This window comes from Schistosoma haematobium, chromosome 6, assembly GCF_000699445.3.
Source record: "Schistosoma haematobium chromosome 6, whole genome shotgun sequence".
Lineage (NCBI taxonomy): Eukaryota > Metazoa > Platyhelminthes > Trematoda > Strigeidida > Schistosomatidae > Schistosoma > Schistosoma haematobium.
Genome location: NC_067201.1, coordinates 11783041 through 11797302, shown reverse-complemented (window position 1 = coordinate 11797302; position 14262 = coordinate 11783041). Strand labels below are relative to the sequence as shown.

The following is a 14262-nucleotide window of genomic DNA, read 5'->3' as shown; positions in this document are numbered from 1 at the left end:
GCGTGAGATACCTGACTTAATAGTGTCAATCTCTAAACTATTCTCATTAGGAATCTATTTTTAAATATTATTTTCATTACATTACTTTTTAAAGTTATGATAAGCCTTATTAAACCAAAGGGGTGGAAATAGTATAAAGTACATTAAATATTTTGTAGATCAAGATATACTACTGATGAAGAACGATTCTAATACTTATTCACATTTCTCAATTAATTTCTATGTTGACGTGGGTATATATTAGATATTTTGTTTAATTAAAATAAAATATAACATTTCTAACTGATATTTCTGTTTAATTGTACTTACCTAAATTAGTTAGGTTAATATCATTAGTAAGTTTCATTCAAATATTAGAACTGTAAATTACAGATCACCTTAAAAAGTAGGTAAAAATGTAGTTGGGACTACGTAAAAAATATTTGGCTTAGTGAAAACAAGAAATAAGAAGTTAATGCATAGTTTATAAACCATTCGTATGCCGAAGTTGCCATTATTATTTTTACTTCCAAAACTATACTACTCACAAATAGTCTACCTTATTTTCGAAAAATGTAGACCTACCTATCACAAAAAATAGGTTGTAGTCATGAACCGATCTAAGTTAGACCACCATTGAAAACCCATAGGCACTGAGTGGAAGTTTTGTCTTGGTATGGGACTAACCAGCAACAATATTCACAACCCAATAATAACAAAAATATTCTTGATTAAACATTTAGTTAAAGCCATATTACTTTACCACCATCGGCTCTACAAATATGTGTATTTCAATACAAACGATAGTATTACATCATCATGGTACTTTTGAAAGCACGTTTTAGGCGAATGAAAGTTCACTTTCGAAAACATCCTTTCGACACTAGTCAATAGTAAACATATGGTAATTATCAGTATGCGGTTCATAAATATCTGCCACTAAGGAGTTCTATAATAGTATGAAACAACTGTCCACTGTCCCCAGGTCTCAAATCTACACAACAGCTATATTGATATACATATATCTATTTTTATCTCTGGTTTGACTGATATTTCGCAACCATAATATAAGAGTAACGGATTGTCCAGCATATATATGCCTGAATCGAATCGTGATAAATTGGCTTTATCTATTTGATTCTGGTGTTTTACCTACATGAGTGACTCTCATAAACACCGTAACATTTTATTTCGAATGCATACAGTTTCCATGGTATCAAATACCAAAATGCCAAGTAAAATTTAAATAAAAAGAAAAGAAAGTTGCTGGGTTCGAGTCCAAATGTGGTGGCCAACACCGGGATGCAGGTACATCCAACTGACGAGTACGAAATGGAATGAAACACTCATCCTGAATTATTCTCCTATCTATTGTCCAACACTGCTGGTTTTGACATACCGTCATTATCACCATCGATCTAAATAAAATTTCGCTTACAATACTAGAAAATCTATGAAATAACAAAATAACTGGAAGATATCAACCAAGATCAGTGAGTGTATATTAGTTGATTAGTCCATATGACATGAGTGCATATTATTGATTTTTATTTTCATGCTCTAATTAGCATTGCGTTCGATTAATTGTTTAAAAGTATGAAGATTCATTACATGTTGATTTTAGTCAATTCAAGACACTTGGAAATTCAGAATACTCTTACCAAAACTCGATACTGCAGAAAATGAATGCTACAGTAATTTCATTATTTAAAAGCCATAATGCCTTATAGTAATGACGTGGAGAATAATCGAAGTTGAAACATCTTGTTATTATGACGTAAAAAGGGATAAATGTATAATGACCCAAAAAACGATGACATGATATTCTTAAAGAAATAACTAGCTTTAAACAGAATTCTATAATGATCTTAACTTTTTCTTACTAGTATTGTACTCTTCATTTCAACGGTTGAAATATGAAGATTCCATAATCATTTCAGATAACATTACTGAAGTTTACTTAAGAAAGAAATATATTTCTATAACCTAACATAAGTCCCTAATCAGTTTGTTTTTACTGATCACTTTCAGAAATATAGTTCCTAGGCTCAAACATCTGTATAGTTAACTTTCTAGACTGATCTTTGTTAAACAACCATTGAAAACTAGCAAAAACTGAACAGCTATATCATTCTGCAAGCTAATTACTTTGCGAATATGTACTTATTCTTAAAATCAATAATTTGTTTACAAGGCAAATAAATGGAATTAACCTTAATAACTGATTCTAGCAGTTTCATGATGAGATGTTTACATTTGTTACTAATCTTGCTTATCATCATAGTTTGTGTTAGTTTCAATTTAAATTTATTTACTCTCCACAATGTTACCTAGGTAACAAGAGCATAAGTTATCATATGAAATCTGGTGACAAAAATGATCAGAACAAATAATAACTTATGACCCTGGTGTAGAGATTTATTTCAGTAAAGAAGTATATATGGTTTAGAATACCCGTGACGTTTGCAATGTTCAATACGTGTATTATATCTGGTACTCTCCTTGAATTTACTGTTCATTTATTGAGCTAATAATTTGTGTTCTAGTGAAGTTTTCATCAAAATTTCATTTTAAGCCCCAGTTTTCACTATACCTATATTTTACATCTAACATATATTGGCCCGTACTACACTGACGTACTCATCACAAACAGTTGTGGATAACTTCAGCTGTTTGAAATAAAACATTTAGTGACAATTACAGTCTGATATTAAGCACTTAATAAATGGGTTGAAAAATTATTGAAAATAACTGAGTACAACATACTTGGTGAATAACAAACATATATTTGTTATAACCAAATAAGTAGAGAACTTGTATTTCTGACACTTTGTGACTTAATGTAAGCCACTTCTTCAGCGTAAATAAATAACCGACATTAAATGAGCACAAATCTAAACAAAAGTTGTTAAAAACATTGTAAAAGACATAAATTACGTAAGATAACCACATACATTTAAATTTCGTTTTAACAATTAACATATTCATTGGCTAATCGAACACATAAGAGTTATAAAGTCATTTTCAGTGTTTCACGAAGTTTTATTCATAGAATTTAGTATCATAGTGGAGGTTTGTGGAGATTGTAATAACTTAATAGTTGAATTAATAACTCGATTTTTAAGCTAGACCAAAGGTTCTGGGTTCGAGTCCCGCGTGCAGGATCTTGGATGCGTAGTGCTGAGGAGTCCCATACTAAGATGAAACGGCCTTCCAGTGCTTCCAGGTTTTCCATGTTGATCTAGCTTAAATCCACTCATGAATTCAACTATTAAATAGATTATAGTCTCATCATGAAACGGATGATGATTGTAACATTGTTAAATGATAATAAGTGATCTAGTTTTATATTTATCATAACTGCTGAATACTCATTGTTATTTGCTTCTGGAGACTGTGAATTATCCAAAATCTAAATGAATATCTCAATATATACATGTTCTTACATGAGCAGTATATAACAACAATCAATGAGTAATTCAATGTCTGAATATATATTAACAATATCATATAAAAATATAACCAATTTACTATGGTACGTACTTATTCCTTCTTAAGGTTCGATTACACGGGAAAGATACTTGTAAAAAAAACAATTTTTTTCATATCACTCTCACATCGATCAATAACTCTCTGCTCACTATATCAATATCCACATCTCTATCACTAAGAAAATAATTTGATATGGATTTATGCTTAAGAACTTAAGTGACTACTGACAGAACTAAACAGTAGTATTATGAAAGGTAGCAAATTAAATAAACAACAGTACTTCATTCAAATGTTGTCAGTGTGGAATTCTTTGGCTTCATATATATATATATTTGTCATTCTATAAAAAAGTTTTGATTTTGATATCATAAAGAAGCTAGTTAACATTCAAAATACTGAATCAATTAGTTCCTTTGATAAATTTCGATAATGTAATAAGAAGACGAAGATTATCAGAACTATGTGATAATCAAACGTCAAAATCACATATTTGATAACCATTAAAATATAATTCAGTGTTTTTCATGAGATAGTGAAAATTAGTGTTTTGGGTTACTAAATCAGTCAAAACGAAGGTGATCACTATTAATATATATGTTCACATGGTTGTTGTAGATGGCTGTTGCTGATGGTATCCGGCCAACGTAGACAACTGTTCATAAATGCTTGTACATTTTTGATGATGGTTGTTATAGTTCTTCAAATTCCAACTCCGTACAACACAACCAACTGTACTGACCTTAGTATTGAAGATTCTGGCTTTGATGTTGGTTCTCAGACAGTTGTTTTGAGTTCCATATGTTCTTCAATTGTAGGGATGCGGCCCTTGCTTCGCTAATCCTCGCCTTTACGCCTGCATCAGATCATCAGATCAGTTCGTCGATGATGCTATCCAGATACATGAAACTTTCCACCTCTCTAGAGTTTCTCCATCAAGTGTGATTGGGTTGTCGTTCTGAACTCTGTGTTGTATTTGGGGACCTTGCTTTTGCCTTATGTATGTTGAGGCGTACTGATTCAGTGGCTGCTGCTACACTGGTTGTTTTGATGAGCATTTGTTCGTGTGTATGGGATAGAAGGGATAGGTCATTTACGAAGTCCAAATCGTCCAGTTGCATGCAAGCTGACCATTGTATTCCATGCTTCCCCTCAGATGTCGAGGTCTTCATAATCCAATCAACCACAAGAAGAAAGAGGAAGGGGGAGAGATTAAGCAGGCTTGTCTGACTCCTTTCCTCACTTGGAATGCTTCTGTCAGCTGCCCTCCATACCAGACTTTACACTGTAGTTCGTCGTGTGAATTCCGCATGATGTTGATCATCTTCTCATGTACACCATAGTGTCGCGGAAATTTTCCATGATGTTCTCGCATCCACACTGTCAAACGCCTTAACAACAAGGATGTTGGTGTGTAGTGACGAGTTCCACTCAACTGATTATTCGACGATGATCCATATTGTGGAGATTTGATCTGAGCAAGACCGATCCTTACGGAATCCAGTCTGTTGATCTCGAAGTTGAGCGTCCTCAGGATCTTTCATCCGGTTCATCAACACTGTGGAGAATCCTTCTTGGTATTGACAGTGGTGTGATTCCTCTGTAGTTCGCACATTTACTCAGATCTCCTTTCTTTGGTATCTTGATAAGGTGTGTTTATTTCCAGTCCAACGACTCTTGTTTCTCTTCCCGAATCATCCAGAATAGGATGTGGGGCATGTTTGCAGTTACTTCTATGTCTGACTTTAGTGCTTCGGCTCGTATATTGTCAGGTCAGACTGCTTTCACACTCTCGATTTGTCCGATTACCATCCTGATTTCATCCGTCGTTGGTGGAGTGACATCTATAGGGTTGTCTGTGTGTGGTGATTGGATGTTCGATGGATTCAATGGATCTGGATCGAAGTGTTCCACCCATCTGTTCCTCTTTCCTCTAATTTCAGTGATCGTCATGTCTTCTTTGTCCTTGACCGGTCTATCTGGTTTACTATATTTCCCTTCTAGTTTTTTCGTTGTGTCATATAGTTGTTTCATATTTCCTTCACTTACCGATTTTTCCGCTGTCGTTACTCAAACACGAGAGTGAAGAATAGCATTGGAGCCGACAAGCAAGTATTTCTGCTTGGTTTTGGTAGAGATTCGTTCCTTATTATGACGCTTCTTACAACTCAGAATCTCATGACACATTGAAATTAGTACTGCTTCGATCCATTTCTTGTTGTCCTCGTTCATAGTTTCTTCTTCTTTGAGTAAATTCTGTAAGGCTTGGAACCTGTTGTTGAGAGTTATTTTCTCTCTCCAAGCCAGTCTGTGTCGTCCCAATATATCTTCACACCCTGTATTCTCCATCCTGATTTTGGCGTTTAGGTCTCCCATCGGGAAGGTCAGGTAATTTCCTGAGCCTTTTGCTATAATTCATTGCAGCCTCTCATAGAACTGATCTTTATCGTCATCGTCGATATCATTGGTGGGTGCATGACATTGGATAATATTCATCGTGATTTGTTCCTTCTTCGTTTTGAAGGATGCTTTGATGACCATGGATCCATGAGATTCCCATCCTTTAAGTGCTTCACATGATTCTTTGAACAGTATCAGAGCAATTCCCTGAGTGTGTGGGGCATTTCCTTCTTCGTGTCCAGAGTACAGCATCATCTCTCTCGAATCTATTCTTTTCCGTCCAGTTTGGATCCAATGGGTTTCACTGAATCCAATTACTCTCATGTTGTATCTCTTCATTTCTTCAGCTATTTGGTTGGTGTTCTCGCTCTCCCACATTGTCTGAACATTCTATGTATCTGTATTAATTGTTGGTCTGTTTGTTAGATGAGGCATCGACCTCGTGACTTCTGAAGAATCTCGGCTTTCAATATGAGACATCATAATTCTTCGTTCAAGTGGGAGGACAGAGTTAAAATGGTTTAAATTGTTTAATCTGGTTAGCGTTTTTTTTAGCAATGTTGTTTTCTATGATATGGGGTTGCCAACATCACTCTCAACCGTTTTCCTTTACCCGGACTTGGGACCAACAGTAGCCCTAGAAGAGCTGCATTCGGAGTATAATCCCATTGATCGTGATTGTTATGACCTTGATCTGTCTACTCTAGATTAAGACCTTGACGCAATAGGCTGGCCGGTTTAACCTTGAGGCTAGTACGCGTGAGTTCGAGGTGGGGTAGAGAGAAGGAAACTATTCTAGCACCTGACTGACTGGCAAGCATAGTAGTGAGAGAAGACAAGACAGTTGGAACACTGTTGGTTCTATTGCGATATCCCGATTTCCTGTGAAATCTCTGAATTTAGATTAGTGCAAAAAGGTACATGAATAAATAGATGATTTACCCAACGACAACGTACAATAATGTGGGAAAATACAATTATGTCCAAAACTGGGAACTAGAGTAGAAAATAAGGTGCAAAATATGTTTAAATTACAATAGCCTCGGAACAAAAAGGGGTATGGCAGTGAATGATACATCAAACGAAAGCTCATGTTCTGTAGAATAAAATAGGGACAAAAATAAATGTCAGTGTTTTGCAAGCTTTGAATAAAATGAAGTAACGTCCCGAAAAATAGCTTACGTAGTTTGTCAGGGCTTCTTGTTTCCCTGTTCACATCAGTGATATTGAAAGTTGATTCATTATTTATCCTCATCTATTTCACGAGTTTTTTTAGCATATTTTCATACTTTTTCTTTATTAAACTAATTTGTAATTTTTGGTCCATGTTCTCGACATGTAACTTTTTAAAATGAATAAAACTAATGTTACTTGGATTGTTTGTTTTCCATTTTAGAAATTTCCTTTTACTATGGTGATATGAAATGAACCAACTTTATATTTCTATCCCCGGTCTAACTGATTGACTTAAACATATTGTAATTTCTTACTAGGGTGCTATTACTGCTAACGGTATTAGTGTTTGTTACGACTGTAGGATAAACTGCTCCTAATTACTTGTTCAAATGAAAAAGAATGATATGGCTCGATTAAAAAGAAGAATGCAATACTGTAGATAAAGATTGTATTATGTTTCGACCACTGACTCCAACTCGTCAACTGGATATCAGAATGTTCAGTGACGTATATATCCTCAGTTAACACATAAAACATTGATTACCTCAGTAAACGTGTATTGTCAGTGCAAACCAGTTAAACAAATGAACAATAAGTGTGCTTAATTCACTTATTTAAGCTATAAGTTACACTTCGTAAGTTAACATTTAACCCAAATGACTTCGGTACTTCATATCAGGCATCTGCCACAGACAATGGATAAATGGTTGCGCAAGATCATGGATCCACTGAAGTTAGACATTCACACTGTTGGGTGCCGACTCAGGGTTTTGGAGGTTAAGTGTTAGCTCACGGAACCGAAGGTTCTGGGTTAGAGTCCCTCGTGTGGGGTCGTAAGTGCGTACTGCTGAGGAGATCTATGCAAGGCAGAAATAGCCGTCTAGTTCTTCCTGGTTTTCATCTTTAGATTTGTAAAAGGAAATTAAATGATTTTCTTGACGTAATATACGGACTTATCTACATAAATCCTATATGACATTTGAGATTGGTGAAAATTTTTTAGTAAATCAACAGTCATGAACTCAATGACATCTATCTGGTTGTACATTTCGGTACCTCTTTCATATCACTAACCATGGAATTACTTCTTTGTTAAGTGATATTGATGTGTTCTAAGCCCCTAAGAACGCATCAGAAACAGTAAAACTGTCAAAAACACTACATCTGAGCAAAGTTCAATGAAAATTCAGCAAACAATATAAAAAACGATGGTTTATGTGTCATAACTCGATTGGTTAATTACGGATTTTACTATTAATCTAAGCATAGTTGCAAAAGCATCCAGGATATTCACGTCACAAATAAAACGATAAATATCCAGATTTTCTGTATCTTGAGCAAAGGTGTGTAATGAAAGACAGATGGAAATGTTAGTAGTAACAGGCACTAATAAATAACTTTTCAGACTTACAAAAGAAATAGGTATTCAAAATTTAGGAGTTGGTGATGTTATTTCAGTGAAGGATGGGCTGGTAATTTACTCTCAATCCGACACACTGAAATGATGGGCGCAGTACTTTGAAAAACAGTTTGACTGGTCCCTAGTTACGTACTGTTATCAAACAACCTATGTTGGATTCTTATTTAAGCTGTTCAACTCTGAAGTTTCGAGAGCCATGGTTAATCTAAAGAACGGTAAGGCAGCAAACCCTGATGTCTTAACCCGAGGTGTTTAAGAATGCTAGTCTAATTTTAGTAGTTGTCTTGGTTGAGATGTTAGACGGAATCTGGAAGCTAGACTTTATCCAATTTGAATGGTCCCAGTTGTTGTCTGTTCCTGTTTATGAGGAGAGACAAAAATCCTCTTGTGACAACCGAAGAGGAATCGGCTTGACTAACATAATGTCGAAAATATTAGCTTTAATAGTGAGCAAAGTTTAACTAGGGCTATTGAAGAATGAAACAGGGAAAACCAGATACTCACACCTCTCCAGGTTCCAAAACATAGATACGCCTACTAACGGTCAATCATAATTTTGGTTGCTTTTTACTCCGTAGATCGACAGGTTTTAAGGCGGTGTCTATCCCTGAAGGGCTTACCAAAGAACTACATCAATTCTGTATAAGCTCTCTACTGGGATATTATTGGTCGAATCAGAGCATATTGTAAACCATCATCAGAGTTTATGACATTAAATGGTGTTCGTTAGGGCTGTCCGCCTTCTCTAATCTCATTTACTATGTCATCGATATACTTTTAGAGATAACGTTCCCGTCAACTTAATTTTCTAGAATTGACCTGACATGAAATTAGCTTGTCGACACACGGATCCCTTCATATATCTCGGAAGTGTCGTCAACCTTGATGAGTTGGTATTTAACCAAATATCGGCACGGATACAGAAAAACGGGATGGAATTTCCTAAACTGCATCACATGCGACTATAAAACGTAACCCGTATATTCGTACTTTACTAGTATTTCACCATAGATGTCTTTGAAGTAATGCTTATGTATGTTTGGGCCACCGAATGAACAATACTGAGGTTGGATACAAGGTACTAGGTTAAGATGGTAAATTGGTTGGTCAAGTCGTTAATGTTCATCGACTTAGGCCCATGTTAATTGATGTAAGAGTGAGAAAAAAGTCAGTAGCCAGGTAAACTGAACAGTGGCATCAGTTCATCAAATCATTGACTTCTTGGACAGAGCTGTGTTGGCAAGTTCAGACCACCTGGCTGGAATCCACTTGATTGTCGTAATTAGTGGTTAGTGACTATGGTTGACATAATCTAGAATTGTCCAAAATGGGAGAAATGTCGAGCTATCAACAATAAATTTACTATTTCTTCCATGGTATCTTTTTGTGATATTGTGATGTGGATACTTCAGTTGATGCGCATATTTCGCAGATTCGACATTGCGTATGACCGACTAATCTTAGAAATATGTACCCTATACAACCATCTATAATAACATATACTCATTCATCATTTGTTTTTCGAGAAGACGCGGTATCAAATACGACTATAAAACGTAACCTGTATATTCGTACTTTACTAGTATTTCACCATAGATGTCTTTGAAGTATTGCTTACGTATGTCTGGGCCACTGAATGAACAATGCTGAGGTTAGATACAAGGTACTAGGTTAAGATGGTAAATTGATTGATCAAGTCGTGAATGTTCATCGACTGAAGTTGTTGGGTTACGCATCGCATATGCCTGAACATAGTCCACCTCTATGGCCCATGTTAACTGGTATATATATATATATATACATAACAAGTGCTTCGTAAGAAAAACCTACAAAGTGTGAATCAAAATTAACTCTCCGAAGGGATTTCAATGAATAAGTTAGATAATGATTACTTTATTATCTATGAAGAAGTAATTCACAATGTCTCATGAATTAAAAATTCATTTGATATATATATATATATATATATATATATATATATATATATATATATATATATATATATATATATATCTCCAAATACTTCAAATGATAAAAATCACACTCTTATATGTAATATTCATCTCCTGAATAAATAGAAAGTGATCAATCTTACTCAACATAACACTTTACTAAATTATTGAAAATATTCAATATAACCTCATTATTGTTTTTTACTCATTCAAAACTATACAACCATTTCCTTTATTATATATAATTTTAATTAATTTTTATTGATAAAATAATTAATTAATTAAAGTGCTTAGTTTCTAGAATTGAAAACAATTAAACTAATTGTAATAATCATTATTACATTTAATGATATGTATCTATATAGATTGTTAATTATTTAATGACTATTCAGTTCACACAATTGTAAGTACTAACAATAGTACTATTACTTGTAATAATAATAACAATAATAATATTAAGAAAGACATTATTTGTCAAATCGACAAAGATATATATACGTATATATTTAAAATAGTTTTTGTTGTCAAGGCCGACGGCATGACATGAATATATTCATGAAAGAATTAAAATTAAAAAAACAAAACAAACAAAACAATATAGTGAGTTCATGAATATCCAACATCAATATATATTATTACTAATCAAAACTAAATCAATATAAAAGTAAAAGTAAATTGTAAAGAATAGATATAACACACAATACTTTATAACCTGATTAGTTAATTCATTGATAAATCAATATTATAATGAATCAGTAATCAATATTATCAATTTTTTTAAATATTTTTTTATATTCATGTCACGATCAACAATGTTGTTTGTTATATTGGTTATTTATAATCATTTTGTACAATTATCACAGTTGTGCCGGTGTTGTATTATATTATTATATTGAATAAGAGAAAAATAAAAACAAAACAAACAATGAATTATATAACACAAACTATACTACTAAAACTACTGATAATAATAGTAATAATAGTAATAATAATGATTATTACAGAATAATAAAAAGTAATTGAAAAAAGAACACAATGAATATTAACAACATGAATTCAAATAAAATTCATGAAGAAAGCGATGAAAAGTGCTAATTTGTTTTTGGAAAACAAAAATGGTTGTAATAAAAATAGTAAAACAAATAAATGAAGAGAATTTTCTGAAATTTTTTTATTATATAAAACTACATATGATCAACAGTTACTATATGGATTGACGTATATTTGAACACAATTACTTATTATTTTTTACAGATCAATGTATGTATGTGTGTGTATGTACGTATATGTTTGTAAATGTATTCTTCAATCCGTCTGTTATATTCTTTAAATTCCCTAGAACTAACGGAAACATGGATCATCCATGAGATACAATAAATAGTACAACAAATAAATATGAGTACATTCATGTAGTAAAATACATACACAGATATAATTTATCATGTTACTACTAATCAACTAATCAATAAAGATTGAGAAAAAAAAGATAGTGCGGAATTGATTAGGTGGGTAGTTGGTTAGTAAAATTTTGGGGTGTATCATTCTTTATTACCATTACTATTATTAGAATAGACTTAGTAACTATTTATAACTATTTATAAATAATATAGAATTAAAAAAAGACTGTAACATTAAGAAAACAAAAAAGAACTTCTTGTCTATAATAAGGAATAGTTACTAGTATTTTCTTTTTTTTAATGTCTCTTTTTTTTCTAAGAAAAAAAGAAAGAAAGAAAAAGTGTATTATACATTAAACTGGTGCAATTAAAGAAGGATTCATTGGAAATGTTTTACGTAAACCTAAACATTTTTCACGATCAATATATATACTATTAGCTTTAATAGATAAATCCATTTCTAAACGACTTTTATTATTTAATAAATCTTGATGTGCTGTTTGTATATCTGTTAATTGACTGACAAGTTGATCAATTGATTCTTGTAATTCTGCTATTTCACGTAATAATCTATTGGGGTGAGAAAAAAGAGAAATAATTAAGAAAATAAAAAAGAGATAAAGAAAAGGAAAATATATTAAAAAGTATATTGCTATTTATGGTTCTAAATAAACTCGTGGATGCGCACCATTGAAGAGTCCCACAATAGGACGAAACGGAAGTGTGGTGCTTTCAGGTTTTTAATGGTGATCGAACATCAATCGGTTCATGATCTCAATCAAAAAATAATTAGTGTTGGAATAAAATGAGAATTTGGAAATTTTTGCGATTATTATGTGATATATTAGGATTTCTAGTTTTACTAATGTAGTTATCAGGCAATTAAGTTCTAGTATTTTTAGACTGCCCCATTTATAAGCTTTCATTTAGTATATTTATTATTGACATTACGTTACACTATTTTTAAATTATTTGTAATTAATTACTCGCCTATTATTTATGGGTTGTTTGTGAACAAACGATGATTTCTTATTTGTGGTGTAGCGATTAATGTAAGAAAGCCTTTTGATTGGCTACTGCGGTATAGGCAAAGTGTCTTCTGGACCAATTGAAGTAATGCTATTCCTTGACAGTCAAAACAAGTCATCGGTTAAGTTCAGGAGTCTAATAGACATGGAGCGTAAATATCATCAGTTGACTTTAAAGTCAAGCTGCCCAATCGTGCGAATTTCTAAAAATAAACGGAATTATTAATTTTCTCAAAAATTAAAGTATCTAGACTGTGACTAGAAGTAAAAACTATGATAAGTTATTTGTTCTATTTGTGACTCATCAGCTTGGTGGACCTACATTTCAGTGTTGATACACACCCTGAGTTTTAAACGTAACTCTTATTGTTTCAAATGACAACCCATAAATTGCTGAACTAATGAGCCTATACAACTTATAACTTGTTCAAGGGTCATTAAAATACTACCCAGTCTCCCAACTTAACAGAAATTTTGAAGGTTTTGGTTGCATCTACCCCAGTATTTCTAATGAAACTTCCAAAAGCTTCTTCAAGATTTAAGAAACTTCCCCCAAATTTCGGAGATTGGGTACTAGCTGTTTAGAGACCGGTCAAAGACAAAGAAGGCAAGCCAATCACCGAAATTCAACAACAGCGTAACAGATAGGTAGAATACTTCGAGGAACTCCTGAATAGGCCGGCTCCAATGAATCCACCGGACATCGAAGCAGCACACATAGATCTTCCCATAGACGTCAACCCACCAACGACGGAAGAAATCAGAATGGCCGTCAGACAAATCAAGAACGGGAAAGCAGCAGGACCCGACAACATACCAGCTGAAGCACTGAAATCAGACATCGAAGCAACCACAAGCATGCTTTATCTTCTATTCAAAAAGATTTGGGAGGAGGAACAAGTGCCGATGGACTGGAAAGAAGAGCACCTCGTCAAGATTCCAAAGAAAGGAGATCTGAGCAAATGTGAAAACTACAGAGGCATTACACTACTGTCAATACCAGGAAAAGTCTTCAACAGAGTGTTGCTGAACCGGATGAAGGATGCAGTAGACGCCCAACATCGAGATCAACAAGCTGGATTCCGTAAGGATCGGTCGTGCACAGACCAAATTGTAACACTACGGATCATCGTCAAACAATTAGTTGAGTGGAACTCATCACTATACATCAACTTCATTGATTATGAAAAGGCATTCGACAGTGTGGATGGGAGGACATTATGGAAACTTCTTCGACACTACGGAGTTCCTGAGAAGATTGTCAATATTATCCGGAACTCATATGACGGAATACAGTGCAAAGTAGTGCATGGAGGACAGCTGACAGATACATTCCAAGTAAGGACCGGAGTCAGACAAGGCTGTTTACTCTCTCCCTTCCTTTTTCTTCTGGTGGTCGACTGGATTATGAGGACCTCGAC

The 14262-nt window shown here is 33.7% G+C and overlaps 2 protein-coding genes across 2 annotated transcripts in view; both read right to left on the bottom strand.

Moving 5' to 3' along the window:
• Positions 1-4087: 4087 nt before the first annotated feature.
• On the bottom strand, positions 4088-10189 carry MS3_00000590 (uncharacterized protein). Its single transcript, XM_051208298.1, has one exon. It carries the CDS (start codon positions 6244-6246, stop codon positions 5884-5886), a length of 363 nt encoding a protein of 120 aa, XP_051065474.1. The 5' UTR covers positions 6247-10189; the 3' UTR covers positions 4088-5883.
• A 514-nt stretch (positions 10190-10703) lies between these two features.
• Positions 10704-14262, bottom strand: part of TEKT3_2 (Tektin-3) — a 58175-nt gene continuing 54616 nt past the window's right edge. Inside the window, exon 8 of the mRNA XM_051216855.1 lies at positions 10704-12383. Within this exon, the coding sequence (XP_051065473.1) occupies positions 12167-12383 (217 nt within the window). The 3' untranslated portion in view covers positions 10704-12166. The remainder of the gene's footprint in view (positions 12384-14262) is intronic.